This window comes from Macaca thibetana, chromosome 13 (genome assembly GCF_024542745.1).
Source record: "Macaca thibetana thibetana isolate TM-01 chromosome 13, ASM2454274v1, whole genome shotgun sequence".
In the NCBI taxonomy this organism is placed as follows: domain Eukaryota; kingdom Metazoa; phylum Chordata; class Mammalia; order Primates; family Cercopithecidae; genus Macaca; species Macaca thibetana.
In genome coordinates this window covers 42425541-42446062 of record NC_065590.1, presented here as the reverse complement: position 1 = coordinate 42446062, position 20522 = coordinate 42425541, and the positions used below count along the sequence as shown (strand labels likewise).

General features: G+C 36.2%; 1 protein-coding gene and 1 non-coding gene across 3 annotated transcripts in view; both read left to right on the top strand.

Annotated features, from left to right (window-relative positions):
- AFTPH (aftiphilin) overlaps positions 1-19546 on the top strand; it is a 69696-nt gene extending 50150 nt beyond the window's left edge. Inside the window, exons 7-10 of one of the 2 annotated variants that reach the window (XM_050754815.1) lie at positions 6154-6214; positions 7764-7847; positions 11702-11825; positions 18436-19546. In XM_050754815.1, the coding sequence (XP_050610772.1) occupies positions 6154-6214; positions 7764-7847; positions 11702-11825; positions 18436-18580 (414 nt within the window). In that variant the 3' untranslated portion in view covers positions 18581-19546. The remainder of the gene's footprint in view (positions 1-6153; positions 6215-7763; positions 7848-11701; positions 11826-18435) is intronic. The other variant, XM_050754816.1, reaches the window with a different exon arrangement.
- LOC126934518 (U6 spliceosomal RNA) lies at positions 5556-5661 on the top strand. Its single transcript, XR_007718983.1, has one exon. It is a non-coding gene; the product is annotated as a U6 spliceosomal RNA (small nuclear RNA).
- Positions 19547-20522: the final 976 nt, after the last annotated feature.

Here is a 20522-nt window from a genome sequence, read left to right as displayed (position 1 = left end):
GAAATGGGTGATTATGGGTAAGTTCTTAAACCTTTCCAGGCCTTAGTCTCTTTATCTATAAATTGAAGGGTTTAAAATGAATATCTCTAAAGTCCCTTACAGTCTGAATATTGTGTAATCATAATTACTGACACAAATCTGGTAAGTGCTGGATTTTCAAAAAGAAAAAAGAAAAAAGGAAACATTGTATTTATACCAACTCTATAAGTCTGCTAGTGTACAGAGGAGTAGTAACACCTGCAGAACTAGTATTTTTTCTGGAATCCTGTGAAATTTTATAAAGCAGTAGTAAAGGTTAGGTATGTCCATTGCCTTAAACTTGTTTTTAGAGTTTAAGCAAAATGGTTATTTAACTCGAAAATGACGTGACCTTTAACTGAACGATCTATGGATTAGGAAAATAGAAAACTGTCTTACTTTTTTTTTTTTTTTTTGAGATGGAGTCTTGCTCTGTCTCCCAGGCTGGAGTGCAGTAGTGCGATCTTGGCTTACTATAACCTCTGCCTCCCGGGTTCAAGCAATTCTCTTGCCTCAGCCTCCCAAGTAGCTGGGACTACAGGCATGTGCCAACATGCCCAGCTAATTTTTGTGTTTTTAGTAGAGACGGAGTTTCACCATGTTGGCCAAGCTGGTATCGAACTTGTGACCTCAGGTGATCCACCCACCTCAGCTTCCCAAAGTGCTGGGATTACGGTGTGAGCCACCACACCCAGCCAGAAAACTGTCTTGCCTTTCTTATCCTTTACCTCCTTGGCACACTTAAGCACAAATTTTTTTTCAGACTAATATGTTAATATAAAGTCTTCTCTCACTTTTTGTCTAGGTAAAATGGGCCATTTGGGCTTGCTTACTCTTTCCATATCAAGTTAGAAACTGACTCAGTGCTGGTTAAATATTGTATTTTTAGAAGCTTAGTATTTTTAAGTGAACATTACCATTTCTAAAACATATTCTTGCCGTGTTTTGTCATTTCTTAACCTTAGATGTCATCTTTAGTTGTATCTAACACAAAAAGTGTATGCTTGGACAGCCTTTCCCAAAATGTGTTCTCATTGAATATTAAATCCCCATTAAAACCATTTAGAGATGGTTCACTAAAGGGTTCCAGGGTAAAGTAAGTTTGGGAAGTACTTCATATCATACCCCCATAACTACCCTTAGAGATCACAACACACATTAAGGACACTGAAGGGTCCTGCAATGAATGGCCTTAATTTTAATTCATTTCTCAGATTTACTTGGCCACAGGACCTTTTTTTGCAGAGACCAGAGGAGAGGGGAGTGGTAACACCTGCAGAACTAGTGTTTTGAAGAACATACTTTAGAAAATGTGTAAAGCATAGGTCCTACCATTTTAGGTGTGTTTCAAGAAACATCTAATATTACTGCTGTGTACCACTATGTTTTATACTTGGACATAGCTTAAATGTTACTTTGAAGCCAGCTTATTACTAGCACTGAATTAGTGGGCCATGTTTATAATACCTGGCCTTGATGGTTGGGCAGCAGACAAGGTGGCTTGGGCAGAATGTCTCCATAGGTAGACTCTGTTCTTAGTTACCGTAATTTTGTTGCCCCAGTGTGCCCTCTGGCTATAAACTGCTCTCCCAGGTCTGCCCTGTCTATGCCCTGTATATTTCAGAATTACCTTTCCCATGGCACATTTTTATTTCTGCCTCCATCTGCATTCTTATTCCTACAGTGTTAGGTACTAGGAAAGGATTTTGAGTAACTACTTGGTACATTCACTGAAAATGGAGCTGTTCTTATTGAGACCATTTGTTGCTAGTTTTGCTTGCTTCCTCCTCCATCTAACCACTTCCACCTTACAACCCCATAAACTATTGCTTATTGTGTCAGTTAGCTGTTGCCTGTCTTTTTTGCCTCTAGCTGATTTGATCTTACTGTGTATTTCATTTTAGTCATAGCTTATGTTTCCTATATAATTTCACTGTGGACTTGACAAAAAAGTAGTCCAGATGACCTAATGAAAAAACGTGTTTAGAATTTTGTGCTAAGATGCCTGACCTCCACAGAATTGTATGGTGCTTGCTTGACTCCATACCTCTGACTCAGGTTAAAATATTTAACAGAGCAGGCGTGGTGGCTTATGCCTGTAATCTCAGCACTTTGGGAGGCCAAGGCAGGTGGATTGCTTGAGCCCAGGAGTTCAAGACCAGCCTAACCAACATGGCAAAACCCTGCCTCTACAAAAATTAGCCAGGCATGATGGCATGAGCCTGTAGTCCCAGCCTCTCAGAAGGCTAAGGTGGGAGAATTGCTTAGAGCTCAGAAGGTTGAGGCTGCAGTGAGCCATGTTCACACCACTGCACTTCAGCCTGGGCAACAGAGTGAAACCCTGCCTTGGAAAAAAAAAAAATTTAACATCTGAAGTACATTTTCTAAAGAGTCTCTTTACAGAAAATTATATATATATTTTATATATATATGTATGTGTGTATGTATATATGTGTGTGTGTATATTATATGTGCGTATTTTTTTTTTTTTTTTAGGTAGAGTCTTACTGTGTCACCCAGGCTGGAGTGCAGTGGCATGATCTCAGCTCACTGCAGCCTCCACCTCCCGGGTTCAAGCGATTCTCCTGCCTTAGCCTCCCAAGTAGCTGGGACTACAGGCACACGCCACAACACCAGACTAATTTTCGTATTTTTAGTAGAGACGGGGTTTCACCATGTTGGGCAGGCTGGTCTCAAACTCCTGACCTCAAGTGATCTGCCCGCCTCAGCCTCCCAAAGTGCCGGGATTACAAGGCATGAGACATCGCACCCGGCCTAGAAAATGATACTTCTTACTACTCTTGTTTAGCATGCTACATACACACACACACACACACACGTGGATTTCATGCACACAAATGAAATACACAAATGTGTGTGTGTGTGTGTGTATACATAATTTTACTTTTTGGCCATGCAGGAAGTTACATCTTCCTACTAGTCTTATTTCTTTTAGATGGAACAGCTCTAGCCTTTAGTGCTAGAAGCAACAGTGGCTTCCAAACTTAGCACAAGCACAGTTGGATAATTCCCATTATGACTACATGCTTTTGGGTCTGTCTGTTCTATCCCAATTTTGGTACCCATTGAGTTTGTTTTTGTCTTCCAAATTGGCTTGTATTAACTTAGTTTACAGGTGAAAACAGTAATTTTAGCTTTTTTGGGATTGTGTGTGTGTTTTCATTTTTATCTGCTAAATTTCAAGGTCACACCATTGTGACCACTACTGATTTCCATCTTAGTAAAGTCAATACTTTACACTTTATTCATCGTTAAGTAGGGTCAACACTCTGACTAGCAGTTATCTATCTAGTCACCACTAGCAACCTCTTAGACTGCCTGATATATTTTAGTTGTGAATCAGAATTTTAGAGCTAGAAGAAAAAATGATTATCTAGTTCCATGCTTTTTTTTTTTTTTTTTTTTTTTTGAAACCAAGTTTTGCTCTGTTGCCCAGGCTAGAGTGCAATGGTGCAGTCTCAGCTCACTGCAACTTCTGTCTCCTGGGTTCAAGCGATTCTCCTACCTCAGCCTCCCAAGGAGCTGGGATTGCAGGCACCTGCCACCACACCCGGCTGATTTTTATATTTTTATTGGAGATGGGTTTCACCATGTTGCCTAGGCTGGCCTTGAACTCCTGACCTCAAGTGATCCACCCACCTCGGCCTCCCAAAATGTTGGGATTACAGGCGTGAGCCACTGTGCCTGGCCACTATGCTCACTTTTTACAGCAAGAAAACATATTTGGAAAGTCTAAGTGATTTACCCAAAACTATGTATTAGTGGTACTGCTAGGACTAGAATCCAAGCCTCCTGTCTCCATGTTTTTGTTCTTTTTATTATGACCTTATTTGCCTAGTGCTGTTTTCTCTGTAGTAATAATTCATACCACATTGCTTCAAGTGGTTTTAAAATGCTTCATTCTCATGCTTTCTCTTGAGTTTCCATACTTGTGAACATCATTAGTTTTAATCTTTTTTTGCTTTGGTATCCTGTTTTTCACCTTTTTTCATTTCCATTAAATGTTGATTCGTGTGTATCACCTCATTATGATTTTGGCTGTCTTCTAAATACCATACCCTATTTGAGAAGCTCAGATTTCAGCAAATCATTGAAATATTTCTAAGCACCCAGCTACTTGACATCATTCAGATAGAATGTGTTCATGAAAGCTACTTGACATCATTCAGATAGAATGTGTTCATGAAAGAACTTGCTCCATTTATTCAGAAATTGTTATTGCATAAACCTAGATTTTGTCCATTCAGTGTAGATTATGAGCAAAGGTGTCACTGATCTAGAAGTGGAGTAAGTTGAATCTGCTAGAATGCTTAGAGATGTTTGTTTCCTTTTAAGATCAGCTAAAGAAAATATTTTCTAAATATTTATTAGCTGTGTAGGTAGGTTATAAACTAGGTTTTCGGCAGTTTTTTAACTTTTATCTGAAATAATTATAGATTCACAGGAAGTTGCAAATATAGTACAGAGAAGTCCCTTGCACCCTTCACCAGTTTCCTCCATGGTTACATCTTACATAATATACTATAATGTAAAAGCCAGGAACATGACATTGGTACAATATGTGTATATAGGTCTATATCATATCACATAGATTCATGTAACCACCACCACTACTATTAAGAACACCCTTCATAGTCACTGCCCCACAACCATCCCTTAGCCCTGGCACCCACTAACTAATGTTATAGTATTTTACTCAATTTATACCTTGCTCCAGGCTGGACCTGATTTTTGGAAACTAAATACTTAAATTAATTTGCCTGTCGTTGGTATCCCAGTTATCCTGATAGTCATATTATAATATCATGGATTAGACTTTTCAAAAATAACTGATTCATGCTCCTTTTCTATAGAAAACAGCAAGTGACCTTACCTACCCAGAAAAAAATTAATACAAAGTTTTAACAGTGCCTGCCTTACAATAAAGTGTAGTGTTAAGTGATGTCCAAAAAAACCGATAACAAAGTCTAATAAAATACAGCCTATTTTACCACCCCCAAAAGAAAAGAAAAAAACCAACATTTTTTTCTTGTGAGAATATTCTTAAAATGAAGTGTGAATGCTCATTTTAAAGATGTTTTTGCACTGCCTTCCATCTTAAATTTACCATTTGCTTATTTTATATGTTTGACAGTTATGAAATTTAAACCCCTGGAATAGTGTTTTTTTTTTTTCTTTTTTTTGGAGACAGAGTCTCACTCTGTCGCCCAGGCTGAAGTGTAGTCAATAGTGGCACGATCTCGGCTCACGGCAACCTCCGCATCCTGGGTTCAAGCTATTCTCCTGCCTCAGCCTCTCAAGTAGCTGGGATTACAGGCGTGTGCCACGATGCCTGGCTAATTTTTTGTATTTTCAGTAGAGACAGGGTTTCACTGTGTTAGCCAGGATGGTCTCGATCTCCTGACCTCGTAATCCGCCCGCCTTGGATCTCGAAGTTCTGGGATTACAGGCTTGAGCCACTGCGCCCGGCCTGAGCATCCCTTTAGTTTTGTTTTAGTATTGTTTTTAAAATTCTATGCTCACTTCAGCAGCACATTATTAAAATTGGCAAGGTACAGAGGAGATTAGCGTGGCCCCTATACAAGGATGACACCCAAAATTAAATTCTGGTATCTAATACGTAATTTCTAAATTAAAGAAGTTGATTAAAATAAATATTTTAAATCAACACTTTAAAAATGTCTCATTTATTAGCCCATGATTTTCTTCAAAATTTGGAAAATTGTAAGGAACCAGACAGACCTTAGACATTGAATCTTCTCATTTTATACCATGTTTTTTATTGTAATCACACCAATAGTTTAAATCACGATTTGAGAATAGATTGAAATCTTGGCATAGAATCAGTTCATAAATTTGTTTAAAAATGTAAAGATAATTTCATTTCCCAGATACAGCTTTTTAAATGTCAATAACCTGTACTGTTTGTAAATTTTGCAATTTCAGTTTGTGCTAATATTTGCAGGTAACCTTCTGAAATTGTAAATTATCCCAATTTTGTCTTTAGGTACTTTGTTGCCTAATGGTCTTGCTATAATTTTTTTTTTTTAAAGGATTCTTTACGTTGCTACAACCTGTACTGATTAATTTTGATTTTTTGGTTTTCAACTCTAGGAGTCTCTACCACCCGTCCAGTTTGACTGGAGTAGCAGTGGCCTTACTAACCCTTTAGATGGTACGTCTCTCCGTAGAGCCTCTAGCACCAGAGCTAGAGTTAAGAAAGCTACAAAGTTCAGACAAACTTCTCTCTGCTGATTTCCTTTTTTGTTTGAACATAACTTATTCTTATCTTTGGAAATTCAGGCTTTCTTTCTGAATAGTAATTGCTCAAGAAACCAGCCGTTACTATTATCAACAGTATTAATGTCCAAATATAGGTAATAGTAGTTAGGTAAAATTTTAGTTTCTTTATCTTAAGTCAAAAGTAAGCTTCTTTATTTTTTACAAATATCTAGGTAGTTTAAAAAATTTTAGCTAGGACCAATTTACCTTGAATTTTTTTCTGTAAGTTTTAATTTATGGAATTTTCTTGGATGCAAAGTCTTGTGGCTAGAGGCTGCTTCAAAGCACAAAGCACAATTATTTAACCAAAAACAATGTGCATAGATCCATGTTTATTGACTTAAAGTAGCTTTTAGATTTAATATTTTATAGAGCACCTATATGCAAATAGAAAATAAATTTCACGATCCTTTTCTAAAGCGTGTCTCCAAATGTTAGTAGGCAGTTCTAAAAATAATTGGTTTCACTTATGGCTTTAAAAGAAAATCCTCAAAAAGGAATAATTTATTCCAGTAATGTAATGTGGGCTTTTTAAAATAAGTAACACACCAATGCTAGTTTCTAGTGTTGACACCACAAGTTTTAAGTGGATCCCAAGATGTAATTGGTCTTACTCCTTGTGCTTAATTGTTCGAGCCATTGTCTAAAACACCTGTCATTGTCTAAACGGCAATTATTTTGCCATTGTAAAAAGACACTATCAGCTTGGCCTTATAGTGGGGTCCTAGGATATCTGGAAAGCATCCAATTGAATTAATATAGTGCTGAAGGAAAGCCTGGATGCACTTTTTGCTGTTGTCTGGTGTCTTCAGTCAAATCATCATGCTTTTTATTAACAAACAACTTCTTTAAAAATGTATACTATTTCTGATTACTGTTTCAGAGTTAAAGGGGAACAGTACAGCTTGAGGTTGCACATCAGGGTAGGGTAGTTATGACATTCTTTATTATGTTATTTTAAACTAAACATATTGGTGCGTGTCCTGAAACTGACAACTTTGTCACTTTTTAAAAAGCATTAATTAGAAACCAGTATTACTAACATGAAAGATTGATTTGGGCATGTACAGCGATTTTTAATGTTGGGTTGAGATTAAAGTATTGTTTCCCTTTAACGGGTACGCTTTCCTTTTGGTCCTTCTGGTATGGCTTCCAGTTTTGATTGAAGGAACTGAACTCCTAAAACCTTACTAAGTGTTACATTCTTTACATTGTACATGAGAAAATGTACATTGAATTAAACTGTTACTTTAGAAATGTCCTTAGTAATGAAAAACTAATACTGTACACATTGTTTTAATGTTGATTTTTAAAATGTGTAATGATTACTAATTATAACCTGCATGTTCAAGTGTGTGTCTTACCCCTTTTTACACATAACCCCTCCTCCCTTGGCTTACCTTCTGTGTGGCTGCCTACCAACACGGTCACTGAATTTCAAGCTAGTGGAGGTTCCACTCTTCTGAACCTTGATTTCTTTGGGCCCGTGGATGACAGTAGCTCTAGCAGCAGCACCACAATCCCAGGTCAGCAGAGTGTTAAAACCACAATTCCAGTTTATTTACTAAAAGCATGACCACATCACTTGACTTTCCTATAAACAAGGAAACAAGTAGATTGTATTCTCTATGTCTTTTTAATACTTTTCTTTCATTTGTTATTTTCTAGTATCTGATTACAAAAAAAAATGACTTATGTGAAATGTATTTCAAGGAAAACTTTCTCAAAGTGTAATATTCAAAGCTGAAATTAGTTTCTAGGAATAAAACATCCCTAATGTCCTTAGAGAGTTAAAGGTAGGGTTGTTGGGTTTTTTTCCCCTCTGAGTGGAAAATGTGATATTTTATATGCTTATTTTTAAAAGCATATTCTATAAAGCCATTTGAAAAAAATACAAGTTTAGAGATAGAATATTTTAGTATACAAAGATGACTTTACATTGTAGTGCCTGTAATAATATAACCTTTACGAATTCCAGCATTCAATTAGTTGTTTATTAGTGCTGCTAAATATATAATTAGGTTCCAAAATGTTGGAGTCTAGCACTAAGTATATAGTCCCATATAGAACTATTTCTGTTTTTATGTAGCTCTTAAATAGAAAGTATACTGTTAGTTTTCCATGGGGAAAAAAATGTTACAAAAGTTAATAGTAGAAAATAATTGCTATGAGATACTAAAAGCTAGAAATTAAAAATTACTGGAGTGCCTGTTAATGTTCAGCCCTGCAAAAGTTCAGTTCATTGACCAAAGGACTAATGTACTTTGTCATTTTCTAACTGAATAAAAGATTAAAATTATAATGGCATTTTTATGTTTACATTTTATTCAATATTATTTTAATAACTGTCGTCCCAACATGTGATCTGGTAATCATGCCCATTGATCACCAGACAGCTGTTGGGGTGCCATATAGATGCCCATGCCCAGAATGCATAGTGAGAGTCCCTTTCTGTCCCCACCAGTGGGCTAGTTTCACAACTGGCCTGGTTCCTGAAAATTCACTGGTTTTGTGCTATTCCACTAGATAGTGCTACCACCCACTTCCAACAGTTGAGCAGCCATGATGGGATATGGATGGGGGAGACTAATAGTCAGCTCAGAGTGAACCTGGGACCCAGGAAGCCCTTGAGATTTGTTTATGGAAATCTGATTCTGCTGCAGGGAAGTTCCAAGGTCATTTGGTATAGAGTGACTGGATTCCTCAAATCCAAGCCCCTGATTGTTCTTACTGTTTTCAAGATTTTGCAAGCATATGAAAAACCAATCTGTCTGGTTTTGACTTCAAAATGCTATTGTACTATTTACTTAAATTACTTCTAAATTTACATTTGATCTATGCAATGACCTGGGTAAGCTAATTGTCTTGACATTTTAGAATACTTACTGGGGGGTGGGAGGGACAACCAAAAACATGTATATCCTTTTGTTACTATATTCCCAAGAATTAAGCTCCCATTTTAAATTTGCTGTCAGCTTTGTTTTGTCATAAACTGTATTATCATTTGAATGAGGTCACTGTTTTTCTTTTGGGTCCCTAAAAACCTGGTTTAAATTTAATTTTTGGTTACATTTCAAACTCATTTAAAAACCATTCATAGGAGCACAAATAACGTGGCTATATAAAGAAGTACAGAAATGACCTGATAATCAGGCTCAGTGTACACAGCTGCAAGAAGAGCAAGCGGTTTCAGAAGCTTAGAGCTGTAATGGAAGTGAAATCAGCATGGTCAAATGCAGTTCTCATTACTTTGGAGCCTTTTAAATATTTTTGTTCAATATTTTCATTAATATGCTCTAGCTGCTATATAAATTTGATTACTATATATTTGCTTTGGCTTCTTTTTATTGCTATTGGGTTTTGTTAAAACTTACCATCAAGCTACAGGTGTCAACACCTTCCTTAGTATTCCATTTCACCACTTGCTTGCATTTTTTCTGACTTGTTTCTGGGAAAGTCATTTCGTCTTAGCTTGCGGTTAATTATTTTGTGTGTGAGACTTAGGAGGTTGGCATAGAACTTGGTTGGCTAGCTTTAGTAATGTAACTAAACTATGCCTCATTAAGGCTCTGTTAAAAAAAAAAAAAAAAAGACCTTCCATTAAAAAAATTACTCTCCAATTATTATAGTAAATAGTTGTCTTGTTTTTGAAAAATCTAACCATAGTTTGGGGGGGTTTTTTGGTGTGGTGGTAGTTATTTGGGGGTGTGATTTTGTTGTCTTTTTTTTATTAATCTGCCACTTTACTGTTTGACAGCCAAGTGGCCAGTATTTTATAAACCCAACTAAGTTTTTACTAGCACTTTCCTATTGCCAGTCAGAATGCAGTTATTTATTCTGCCCTATACACTAGACAGCAACGTAAATTTTGTGGTTGCTGGAATCTAGCCTTTAGAGAGAGGGAAGTACTTTGGGCTCATTTGGTCCCTTTACAGACATATACAATTTTTTACATTTTAATTGCAACCCATATTCTTATTACAGGAACACAAAGGAAAGTCCTTTTAAAGTATATTTTGAAACTGTACCTTAATGAAATATTGAGAACTTGGGAGAGTCAACATACATTTTCTATAGCCTTCCTCCCTCGTTAGACTTCGTAACTGTGGAAGTCGCTTTTGCTTGTCTGATTTCTGTAAACATCTGAGATCTGTTTACTTCTGTAAAGTTAATAGAAGTCAGTTTCTGATTTTTTAATTTGCTAATTATCTTAAAAGGAAAAAACTTGTTACTCTAAATATATGCATTTATATATAACATATATAACTTTATCTGCTGATCTTACAGGGCATTTTTTTTTTAAAAGAAATAATAAGTAAAAACTTCAGAAACTGTAAGACATTCTTCCTTAGAATTTTGCTTTGCTGTTACACCCTGCAACTCATGAACTTTTTTTCTCAAGTTATTTGCTGGTACCAGGAGAGTGTAGGATTAAAAACTTTTTTTTTTTTTACTCTGAATATCTTTATTATCCAAAGTGTAACTTAAGTTTAAAATATTTAAACTGTTCTTTTCCATGTTATTGTTGTCATCATTGCTATAAATCTGTATTACATGAGAAATATGCAAAGTTATATGTATATTTTAATGAAGTCAGATGGGGGAGATTTTTTAAATCAATTTTTGCAATAAATCTAACCCTCTGAGCTTCCTTTTGAATTACTCTAACAAGATATTTGAACTAATGACTACCAGATTCAGATATGAGACTACAGAAATATAATTAACCCTATAGACAAGAATTTTCATTTTGTCCAAAAGTGGTACTTTTACTCACCTTTTCTGAAAATCTTTTACCCTCCCCACCTCTAACCTGAAGAAAGAACTATGTGGTATATGTTTATGATTAGTCCTTAGTCAAAATATATTTAAACGAACCAGATCATTTACCATGTTTGAGACTTTATATTAGCTTCTAAATCTTTTTCAGTGGAAGAAAATAGAGAAAAAATAAGGAGGTGAGGAAACAGGAAAATTTTTAAAATGAGATTAGTTAATTGAAAAATGGGATGTCATATCATGTGCATTCTTTTTATAAAACATTGATAATTTTATATCCCTTCCTGATCCAAATTGAGGGAGTTTTCTATAGCAGATAGAAATTTTAGAAATATTTGGTTAGCATCTGCTGCATAAATGCTAGCTTAAGGATATATTCATTCCAAAATGGAATTTGAAAAGTATTTTCCTGTTTTATAAAAACTCCAAAAAGTAGAGTTCATAATTTAAAAAATAAATGCAGTATTCCAGTGTTCTGAAGATAGTTCTGTTTGTAAAAGACTCAGATGTTTACAGAATATTGCCTTTTGCATCTTGGATTGTGGCTAACTGGGTAACCCACTGCAGCCTACCATCACTAACTATCATTTTATACTATAAGGTGTGGATCCGGAGTTGTATGAGTTAACAACTTCTAAGCTGGAAATCTCCACCTCAAGCCTCAAAGTGACTGATGCATTTGCGAGACTCATGTCTACAGTAGAGAAGACAAGCACATCTACCAGGTAAACAGTTAGTGTCAATTGTACCCACATTTTGAATTCTGAGACAAAATGGCCCAAAGGAAAAAGCACGTTAAGTTGGGAGCATTTCAATATATTGTATTACAACTTGCTTTATAAAAGTCAGTTGATGCCCAAGTCCAGAAAATATTATCAAATTATGTTTAATTATGAACTTAATAGAACAGGATTATTTCATAAGAGATTGGCCAAGGCTGACAGACGTGGTTTTCTTCCCCCCTCCCGCCTCCTCTTTGTAGAGACTAATTCTGATTAAGTATTGTGATCATAAGGCCATTATAGAAACACTCTCCCTTTCTCTTCATAATTGCTGAGAAGATCATCTTTGAGAACCCAGTTTTAGAATCCTGGAGTCACCTAGGCTGATCTTTTTACTTGCAGGCTAAGATGGTTCTTGGAATTTTCATTGACGTGCACCTCTGATTTGGGAGGTAAAGCCTTACTTTACCAGGCTTTCTAGAAGCCCCTTCAGAGGCATGTCCTATAGAAAAGTAATTACCATCTCCCTATGTTGGAACTAAAGGCAGGGAATGTCACTCGGGCCATGTGTTTGGGATTCAGAAAATCTTTAGTTTCATATGATTAGGCTGGTACAATCCATTGCTTTGAATTACTGTTAACCATGAGACTGAGCCAGTTTCTAACAGGAAGATATCATTCTGAACCAGGAAATCACTAGTGCAAAAGCAAATACTGGTTGATTGGCACACCAGCTCTGCTGTCTCAATCCGTGATTCATCAGCGTTTTAAAGTGGAACTATTTACCCATTGGTTGCCCACTTTGAAAGAAATCTTATAGCTCTTTCTCCTGAATACATGCCAATCACATGTTAAATTCAGGTTTATATTTTAAATAGATTCTTCTATAGAAAAACATCAATTTAAAAAAGCCTTTTTTATTGTGAGTAATAAATGTTCATCACTCTTAACTTTAGCTTGAATTATCACATTGTCGTTTAAAACTTTGTGTGCTTAGGCCGGGCGCAGTGGCTCAAGCCTGTAATCCCAGCACTTTGGGAGGCCGAGACGGGCAGATCGCGAGGTCAGGAGATCAAGACCATCCTGGCTAACACAGTGAAACCCCGTCTCTACTAAAAAATACAAAAAACTAGCCGGGCGAGATGGCGGGCGCCTGTAGTCCCAGCTACTCGGGAGGCTGAGGCCAGAGAATGGCGTAAACCCGGGACGTGGAGCTTGCAGTGACCTGAGATCCGGCCACTGCACTCCAGCCTGGGCAACAGAGCGAGACTCCATCTCAAAAGAAAAAAAAAACCGTGTGTGCTTTTATTCCCCCAGATTTTTCTTGTTACCAATACATATAATGATGAAATACATTATTATACATTTCATAATTGTAGACTACCTTTAACTTTTCCCTAGAATGGCTTTGTAGCATGTAAATCCTTGTTTGTCTGCCAGTTCTCTCCATTGTGCTCATTGCCCCATCTCTTTACAGTATGCCACCTGGCACTGCCAAAGCCTCCTCTTTAATGAACCTACTTGTAAATGTGGCTATGTGGATTTTTTTTTCTAATTTTTTCTCTTTCCAAATAAATCACTTCTTCAAATTGAAACTCCTCTCATAGAAAAAAATGGATGAGAAATTTGTATGTGTTAACTAAAAGCTAACGCACATTTGACTTAAAAATAAAAAAGGATGCTTTTATTGTTTGGATTTCCCCCTGCTATTTTTAGGACAACCCCTTCTAGGACAGTTCTACTCTTTCCTCACTTTGTTTCCCCTGCATTCTCACTGACCAAAGAACTATAGTTTTGAACATCGCAATGATGAGAATTCATTTTGTGCCATTAGGAGGAGCTCTAAACCACGTTAGGCTCTCCTGATTCTTTAACTCATCTTTGAAACATGCTGAATCTAGAGAACTCTTCCAAGCCCTATCACTTTAAGAAGCTATTTTTTCTCTTGTTCTATACTAATAGGGAATGAACTTATCATGTATCCTGGAGTTAACGTCTGCTAATTCTGTATTGAGTTACTCGCTAGGACCTGTCCAGCATCATATTTAAAACAAAAATTGGAGAGAACAAGTTGCCAACTTTGTATTTTCTGTTTTGAGAAATGTCATTTGAAAATGGTAAATACAAATGCCCACAAGTATTAAAATACTGTAAAATGTCCCAACGAGTGATTCTCAATTGTATAGAGCAGAGACAGGCTTGTGGCATAATTTCAGAAAGCATTTTTAATATCTTATTTTTAGGTTTTCTTTCATTTTTCTCTTGAATAAAGTGAACTGCAAAAAAGCTCAGCAAAATCTTCTTGGCTATTGACAGTAAGCAGAAGATAAAGTGAAAAGGCATTGTGATAGACTGTAGGGTAAGAAGGAGTTAAAACAGTGGTCAAGGTAGAGGAGAATGGACATGGACCAAACAATAACCAGTATTCTTTACTAAGTGCCTTTGAATGTGTCAGGGAATGTATATGGGCTCTTCTCTTTTGGAACACAAGTTGTGAAAGTGACTTCTCACTTTGACTTTTTTAAAGATATGCAAGTTCTTAGTTTTAAAATAGTTCCATCTTCTTGCCTACCTTTCCTAATATGGAGGAAAATTACTTCCTATTGTAAATCACTACTAACTAGTGACAGCTAGTTAGTAGCCATAGACCTGTAACTGAAGTTTATACAGGTCAAAGAAATAGTGCCAAAAATAATAGATCTTTTATTCTTTTTAGGCCTTTTTATTGAGATAAAAATTTGTAATTAACTCAAGTGTTCAGTTCACTGGTTTTTAGTATATTCACAAAGTCGTGCAACCATCATCACTATCTAATTTCAAAACATTTTTATCACCTCAAAAAGAAACCCTGTACCCATTAGCAGTCACTCCTTATCCCTCTCGTTCCCCAGGCCCTGGCAACTACTAATCTGCTTTCTGTCTCTATGGATTTGTCTTTTCTGGTTATTTCACAAGGATGGAATTCTACAGTCTGCAGCCTTGTGTGTCTGGGTTTTGCTTAGCATTCTATTCTCAAGTTCATTCATGTTGTAGTATGTATCCATATTTGTAGCATGTATCCGTATTTGGCTGCACAATATTTCACTGGACATAGCACATTTTGCTTATCTGTTAATCAGTTGATAATTGGGTTGTTTTCACTTTTTGACGATTATGAGTAATGCTGCTATGAACATTTGTGTAAGTTTTTGTGTGGACAGATGTTTCCCACTCTCTTAGGAGTGGAATTGCTGGGTCATATAGGAACTCTTAACTTTTTGGGGAAACTGCCAAACTTTTCCAAAGTGATGGCACCATTTTACGTTCCCACTAATAACATACATTCCAACTTCTCCACATTCTTACAACACTTGTTACTGTCTTTTTGGTTATAGCCATCGGTTTGAAGTGGTATCTCATTGACATTTTGGTTTGCATTTCCCTGATAGCTAATGATATTGAGCATCTTTTCATGTGTTTATCGACTATTTGTATATCTTCTGTGGAGAAATATCTATTCAGATCCTTTGCCTTTGTTTTGTTTTGTTTTGTTTTAGTAGAGACAAGGTCTCCGTATGTTGCCCCAGGCTGGTCTTGAACTCTTGAGCTCAAGCGATCTCCCTCCTCAGCCTCCCAAAGTATTGGGATTACAGGCATGAGCTACTGTGCCCAGCCATTTGCCTATATTTTAATTGGATAATTTGTCTTTTTATTGTTAGGTTGTAAGATTTTTAAGTATATTCTGGATACTAAGCCTTTGTCAGAGAAATGATTTGAAGACATCTTCTCCAATTCTGCAGGTTGTCTTTTCATTATCTTGATAGTATTCTTTGACACACAAAAGCTTTTAATTTTGATAAGATCTGATTTTTCTTGTGATTTAGGTATCATATGTAAGAAATCATTGCCCAATTCATGATCACAAAGGTTTATACCTAGATTTTCTCCTAAGAGTTTTATAGTTTCAACTCTTACATTTACGTCTTTAATCCATTTTGAATTAATTTCTGTATATGGTATGAGGTAGGAGTCCACATTCATTCTTTTGCAGGTGGATATCCAGCTGTCTGAACGCTGTTGAAAAATTTCCACCACTGAAAGGTCTTGGCACATTTGTCAAAAACAAGAATTAAAACACAATTGATCATGTTTTTTCCTGGACTCTCGATTATAATCTATTGACAAAAAGGATACATCTTCACTAGAGAGAATATAGATCAAAATTAGGTCACTACCTTTGAGAAATGATGGTAACTTTTTATTTTCAAATTCTCCTTAAGTGTTAAGTGTTTACTTCTTTCCATATTCTAAGAAGACTAGCTCACAGCCATCCACAATGACTATAGATAAATGCACAAACTAAAACTGTGTAAACTTGTTTTTATTTTAAAATATAATTTCATATTGCCTCTGAAATAAAGCAATTATTTAAAACCCTAGAATAATTACCAACTGTTTCTTAGGTAAAAACTTATTTTTTGCTCTCTGTTCCTACACCCAAACTGTACTCCACAAATAGGGAAGTCCATTTAGGTGCACTTTTATTCACTATTGTTTTAAATAACCGTTTATCATTATAGCAGTAGTAAAGTATATTTTAGAAAGTTAGGAAATCCAGACCAAAAAAAATTAAAAATGAAAGTATCACATTCTTACCATTCAGGATCACTAAACTCCTTAGTGTATATTCTTTCAGATCTTTTTCTATGCAAATATATGTGGGAAGGGGTTCTACCAAAAATGAGATTTTATGTCCATAGTGAATTGAACCTAGTCTTAGTGGTCTCCATCTGTCAATTTCAGTGAGTTTTCATTTCATCTACTTAGGCTATATTCAGATTTCTCCAACTATCCTTTCTCGGCTTTGTACAAACCAGTATTCAATTGAAGACTATTGTACCTGGCTGTTAAGGCTCTTAAGTCCCTTTTAACCTAGCATATCTCCTCATTTCTTCTGTTTTCTGTTTAATAACAGTAGCTTGTATAAAGATTAGTCTGGGTGTCCTGCGGAATGTCCTAAAAACTCTGGATTTGTCTGTTTGCTTCCTTAAAGTAATATTTACTGTGTTATGTATCTCCCTATTTTCCTGTAAATTGGAAATTATATCTAAAGGCTTGCTGAATTCAGGGTAAATATTTTGGCTAGAATGCATCCTAGGTGTTGTATCACATCAGAAGGTCCATACATCTAGTTGACTCCATTGTTAGTGGTGCTGAGAGTGATGATTGGTGAGAAGCTGACCTTTTCCATTATACAGTCCCAGGTTTTCAATTGTCATGTATCTGGTTTTACTTTGGAATGATGCAGATATCCAGTTCCCCATCAAACATCCACATAATAGTTTTGCCACTATTTAACTGCAATTTAAAATGTAGATTTTCATCAGAAAAAAATTTTGGATTGCTCTTTCATTCTTCTAAGAAGCTAGTACTGAATGCAGTATTTGGTTCATCTGCTATATGCTTGATGCTTTTTCCCTTTTGAAGAACTTTAGTCCTAAACGTCATTGGATTTTTTATTCATTCTATAAAATTTTTTCGGTCCGGGTTCAACATGGTAACAGAAAAGTCCTAGGAATAAAAAAGCCTGTAGCTACCGTTCCTTTCTTGCTTTACCTCCTGGCTTCCTGCACCCCATCCAAGGAAAAAGGAAACATTTAGGTCAAAGAAATAACTTGTGTCACATCTAATACCAGCTGTCCTTTACCATAAAAGAGAATTAGGCTTTTTATAATGAACAATTTGAAATGATCTTTGGTCTAAAGTTAATAATCTGTGTAACTATTCCTTCAATATATTTAATGTCACGGAAAAAATAAAGTTTGAATTGCAATCATGTGCTCAATTTGAGGCTCATTTGGCATTTTCTGTGGCTCACCTGCTGAGTAGACCTGGGTCACCAGGGGTTTTCATGTCTGTGCTAGGCACTAAACTGCTTATTTCTCATATCGGGGCCCAGTGCAGCAAAATATACTTCATCTACAGGACCCATAGGATTTAGAGATTTCCCTCTCCCAGGGTTCCGTCCTGCCTGTGTACATGCATAACACCAGCAACCAGCCCTGAATGCTGCTGCTTTTGGACCTGCTGTTTGCATCCCAACAAGCTGAGACTGGGTCTTAGTGAGCTGAGAGCTTTCTCTCCTGGAATTCCCCACTGGGAATAAAGCCTGAGGTTAAAATGACTTAGTCTTGCCCTGGACATACTTTGTTTCATGCTGAGGTTGTTTTAGGGGGTGGAGGGACAGGGAGAAATCCAGTTAGGTGGAGTGTTACTAAGGCTTCAGCATTATATTTCTGCTTAGTAACATTTTAAAATTATGCCTGGGTAGATGCTTCTCGTGTAATGTAAAGCCTAAAAAGTACACGAGCTGTCCAGGTATGCATGTGAGTATCTGTGTGTGCATGCCTAGCTTTAATGAACATAAATAGGCCACGTGTCACTCTTCATGAAGATTTGGCATTTGGCACAGAAAGCACACTACACAAAAGTATTACAAGATTCAGGAATTAGCAGAGGAAAAAATACTCAAGTCCCCTCAGATTGCTAACTGTCTACCTTGAGAGTGGATTTTCTTCCATTTGACCTACGGCAAAGTCACATTAACACACTTGTCTTTTCCATTTGTCAATAGGAAACCGAAAAGAGAAGAGCACCTGAGTGAAGAAGCTATCAAGGTGATCGCTGGCCTTCCTGACTTAACGTTCATGCATGCCAAGGTGTTGATGTTCCCAGCCACGTTAACACCTTCCACAAGCTCTCAAGAAAAAGCAGACTGATAACTGATGTGAATTGGACGGTTACTATTGCTTTTCCTTTTTCCCATCCCTTCCCTACCATCAAAAGCATACCTGCTCTAATTAAAAACAAAAAATTCAAGTTCAGCTGATTTGTTGGTAAGCCGCACTAGAAAGGTATACATAGTAATGTATATTTATTTACATACTGAAGTCCTAAATTTATATTAGAAAAATGTAAATAATCGGGGGTAAACATTTTTGAAGATTTATTCTTTTTGTGTTGCTGGGGTGTATACATTTATGTCTTTGTGAAATACACTGGTGGTGTCCTTCTTACAAAACTTTTGAAATAAAAAAAAAACCTCAAATCTTCACTGTCTGAAATCCCCTTCAGTCTTTTCAGATTGCATTGACTGTCTTCTTGATTTTTCATTACATGTGGAATTACTTTTGCTATCATAAATAAGCTCCAAAGTCCCCCATTTAATTGGTTTTTAATTTTGTGTATGATGGGTTTCAGATCTGGCTTTTGTTAACATTTTGGGGCTTTTTTAATCTTTTCAATCTGGCGTATTGCTGTTTGGCCTTTTGCAAGGTACTTAATCAATTGCTCTTTTGTTATAGGGTATGGATCACTGTCAGAACTTGATTGGAGGGGTTTAAAGAGATTGTGTCTGTTTAAAATCAGTTTGATTCGGAGAAGGACCAAATTATATGAATGTCTTACAATGGAATTTACTTGTTACTGATTTTTTTGTTCTATTGTACCACTATTTTTTGAGGATTTTGCACAGTGTAAAATGACATAATCATAGATTGCTATGGTTTAGGCTGTATATACAGTGAAAACTATGGGTTTTAAATGTTTGGGGAAATTCCTATGGAAAAAAGAGAGACATGTAGAAGAACCTCTAACAAGGTTAATGTGCATGCCCAAGGTCTTTTGAAATTTCAGTGTGTAAATTTCCTTTTAGCTTACACAAAAATAAAATAATTTAAAAGAAATTTAGCCTGGTGTCTTTGTCCTTTGGTATGTGAGGAAAAATGTAATGAGTTTGAATCAGAAGTTTTATTGAATATTAACATATTTCAATCCAGAGAAAATCATTTGGTAGGGCTTCGACTTTGTTGAAGCCAGGAAGAATTAATTAGAATCTGGCCTATAAGAATTGGATCAGTACTTTTAGTACCTGAGCTGTTTGTTTTTATATAGAACATGAGATCGGTAAAGAAATTCCCATGATTCATTATAATGTATCTTCATCAGAATATTGGCAAGGTTAAATTGGGATTTGCAGGGATTTTTTTTCTTTCCAAGAATATATAAGCGTGAAATGAAGGTAGACAGAAAAAGTCTAAAAAGTAATTTTAGAATATTATTAGATATTGTTTCAGCAAAAAGTCACATGACATTGCATCAGGAACAGGCAGTCAGCTGACAGTCGGCCTCATCCACTCTAGGAATGTGCCATTGGAACGCCTGCACCTCTGTCATTGACAGATTCCTGTGTTGCCAGGGGATTACACTGGCCATTGGAACGCATGCGTGAGTGTGATATAAGTACGACCTGGAGTGACAAGATGCCTATCCAGTCCATATCCCACCATTTCCCCAACTATTTTTTTAAAAAAAGTTTGGTCTTTTTCAGAGAAAGCTTTCCTTCAAAATAATCACAAGTTTTTAGTATCCCACAAACCTTTTGGATGGAAGAAGATTACTCAGAAAATTCCTTAGCAGAATTTTTCATGTTTCAGTAATTGAAACATAAAGGGCTACTTCTGTAGTACCTTACAACTAAATTATAATGGCAAGTTTCACCAACCTAAGTTCACAGCCCACATGTTAACTGTGTTACCATGAGAAAATTAATCAACTTCTCTGAGCCCGAATTATCCATAAAAATGGGAGTGATCTCCTACCTCATGAGGTTGATGTATAAATAATGGATGTATTTAATGAGACATTTGTCACATGAGTAAA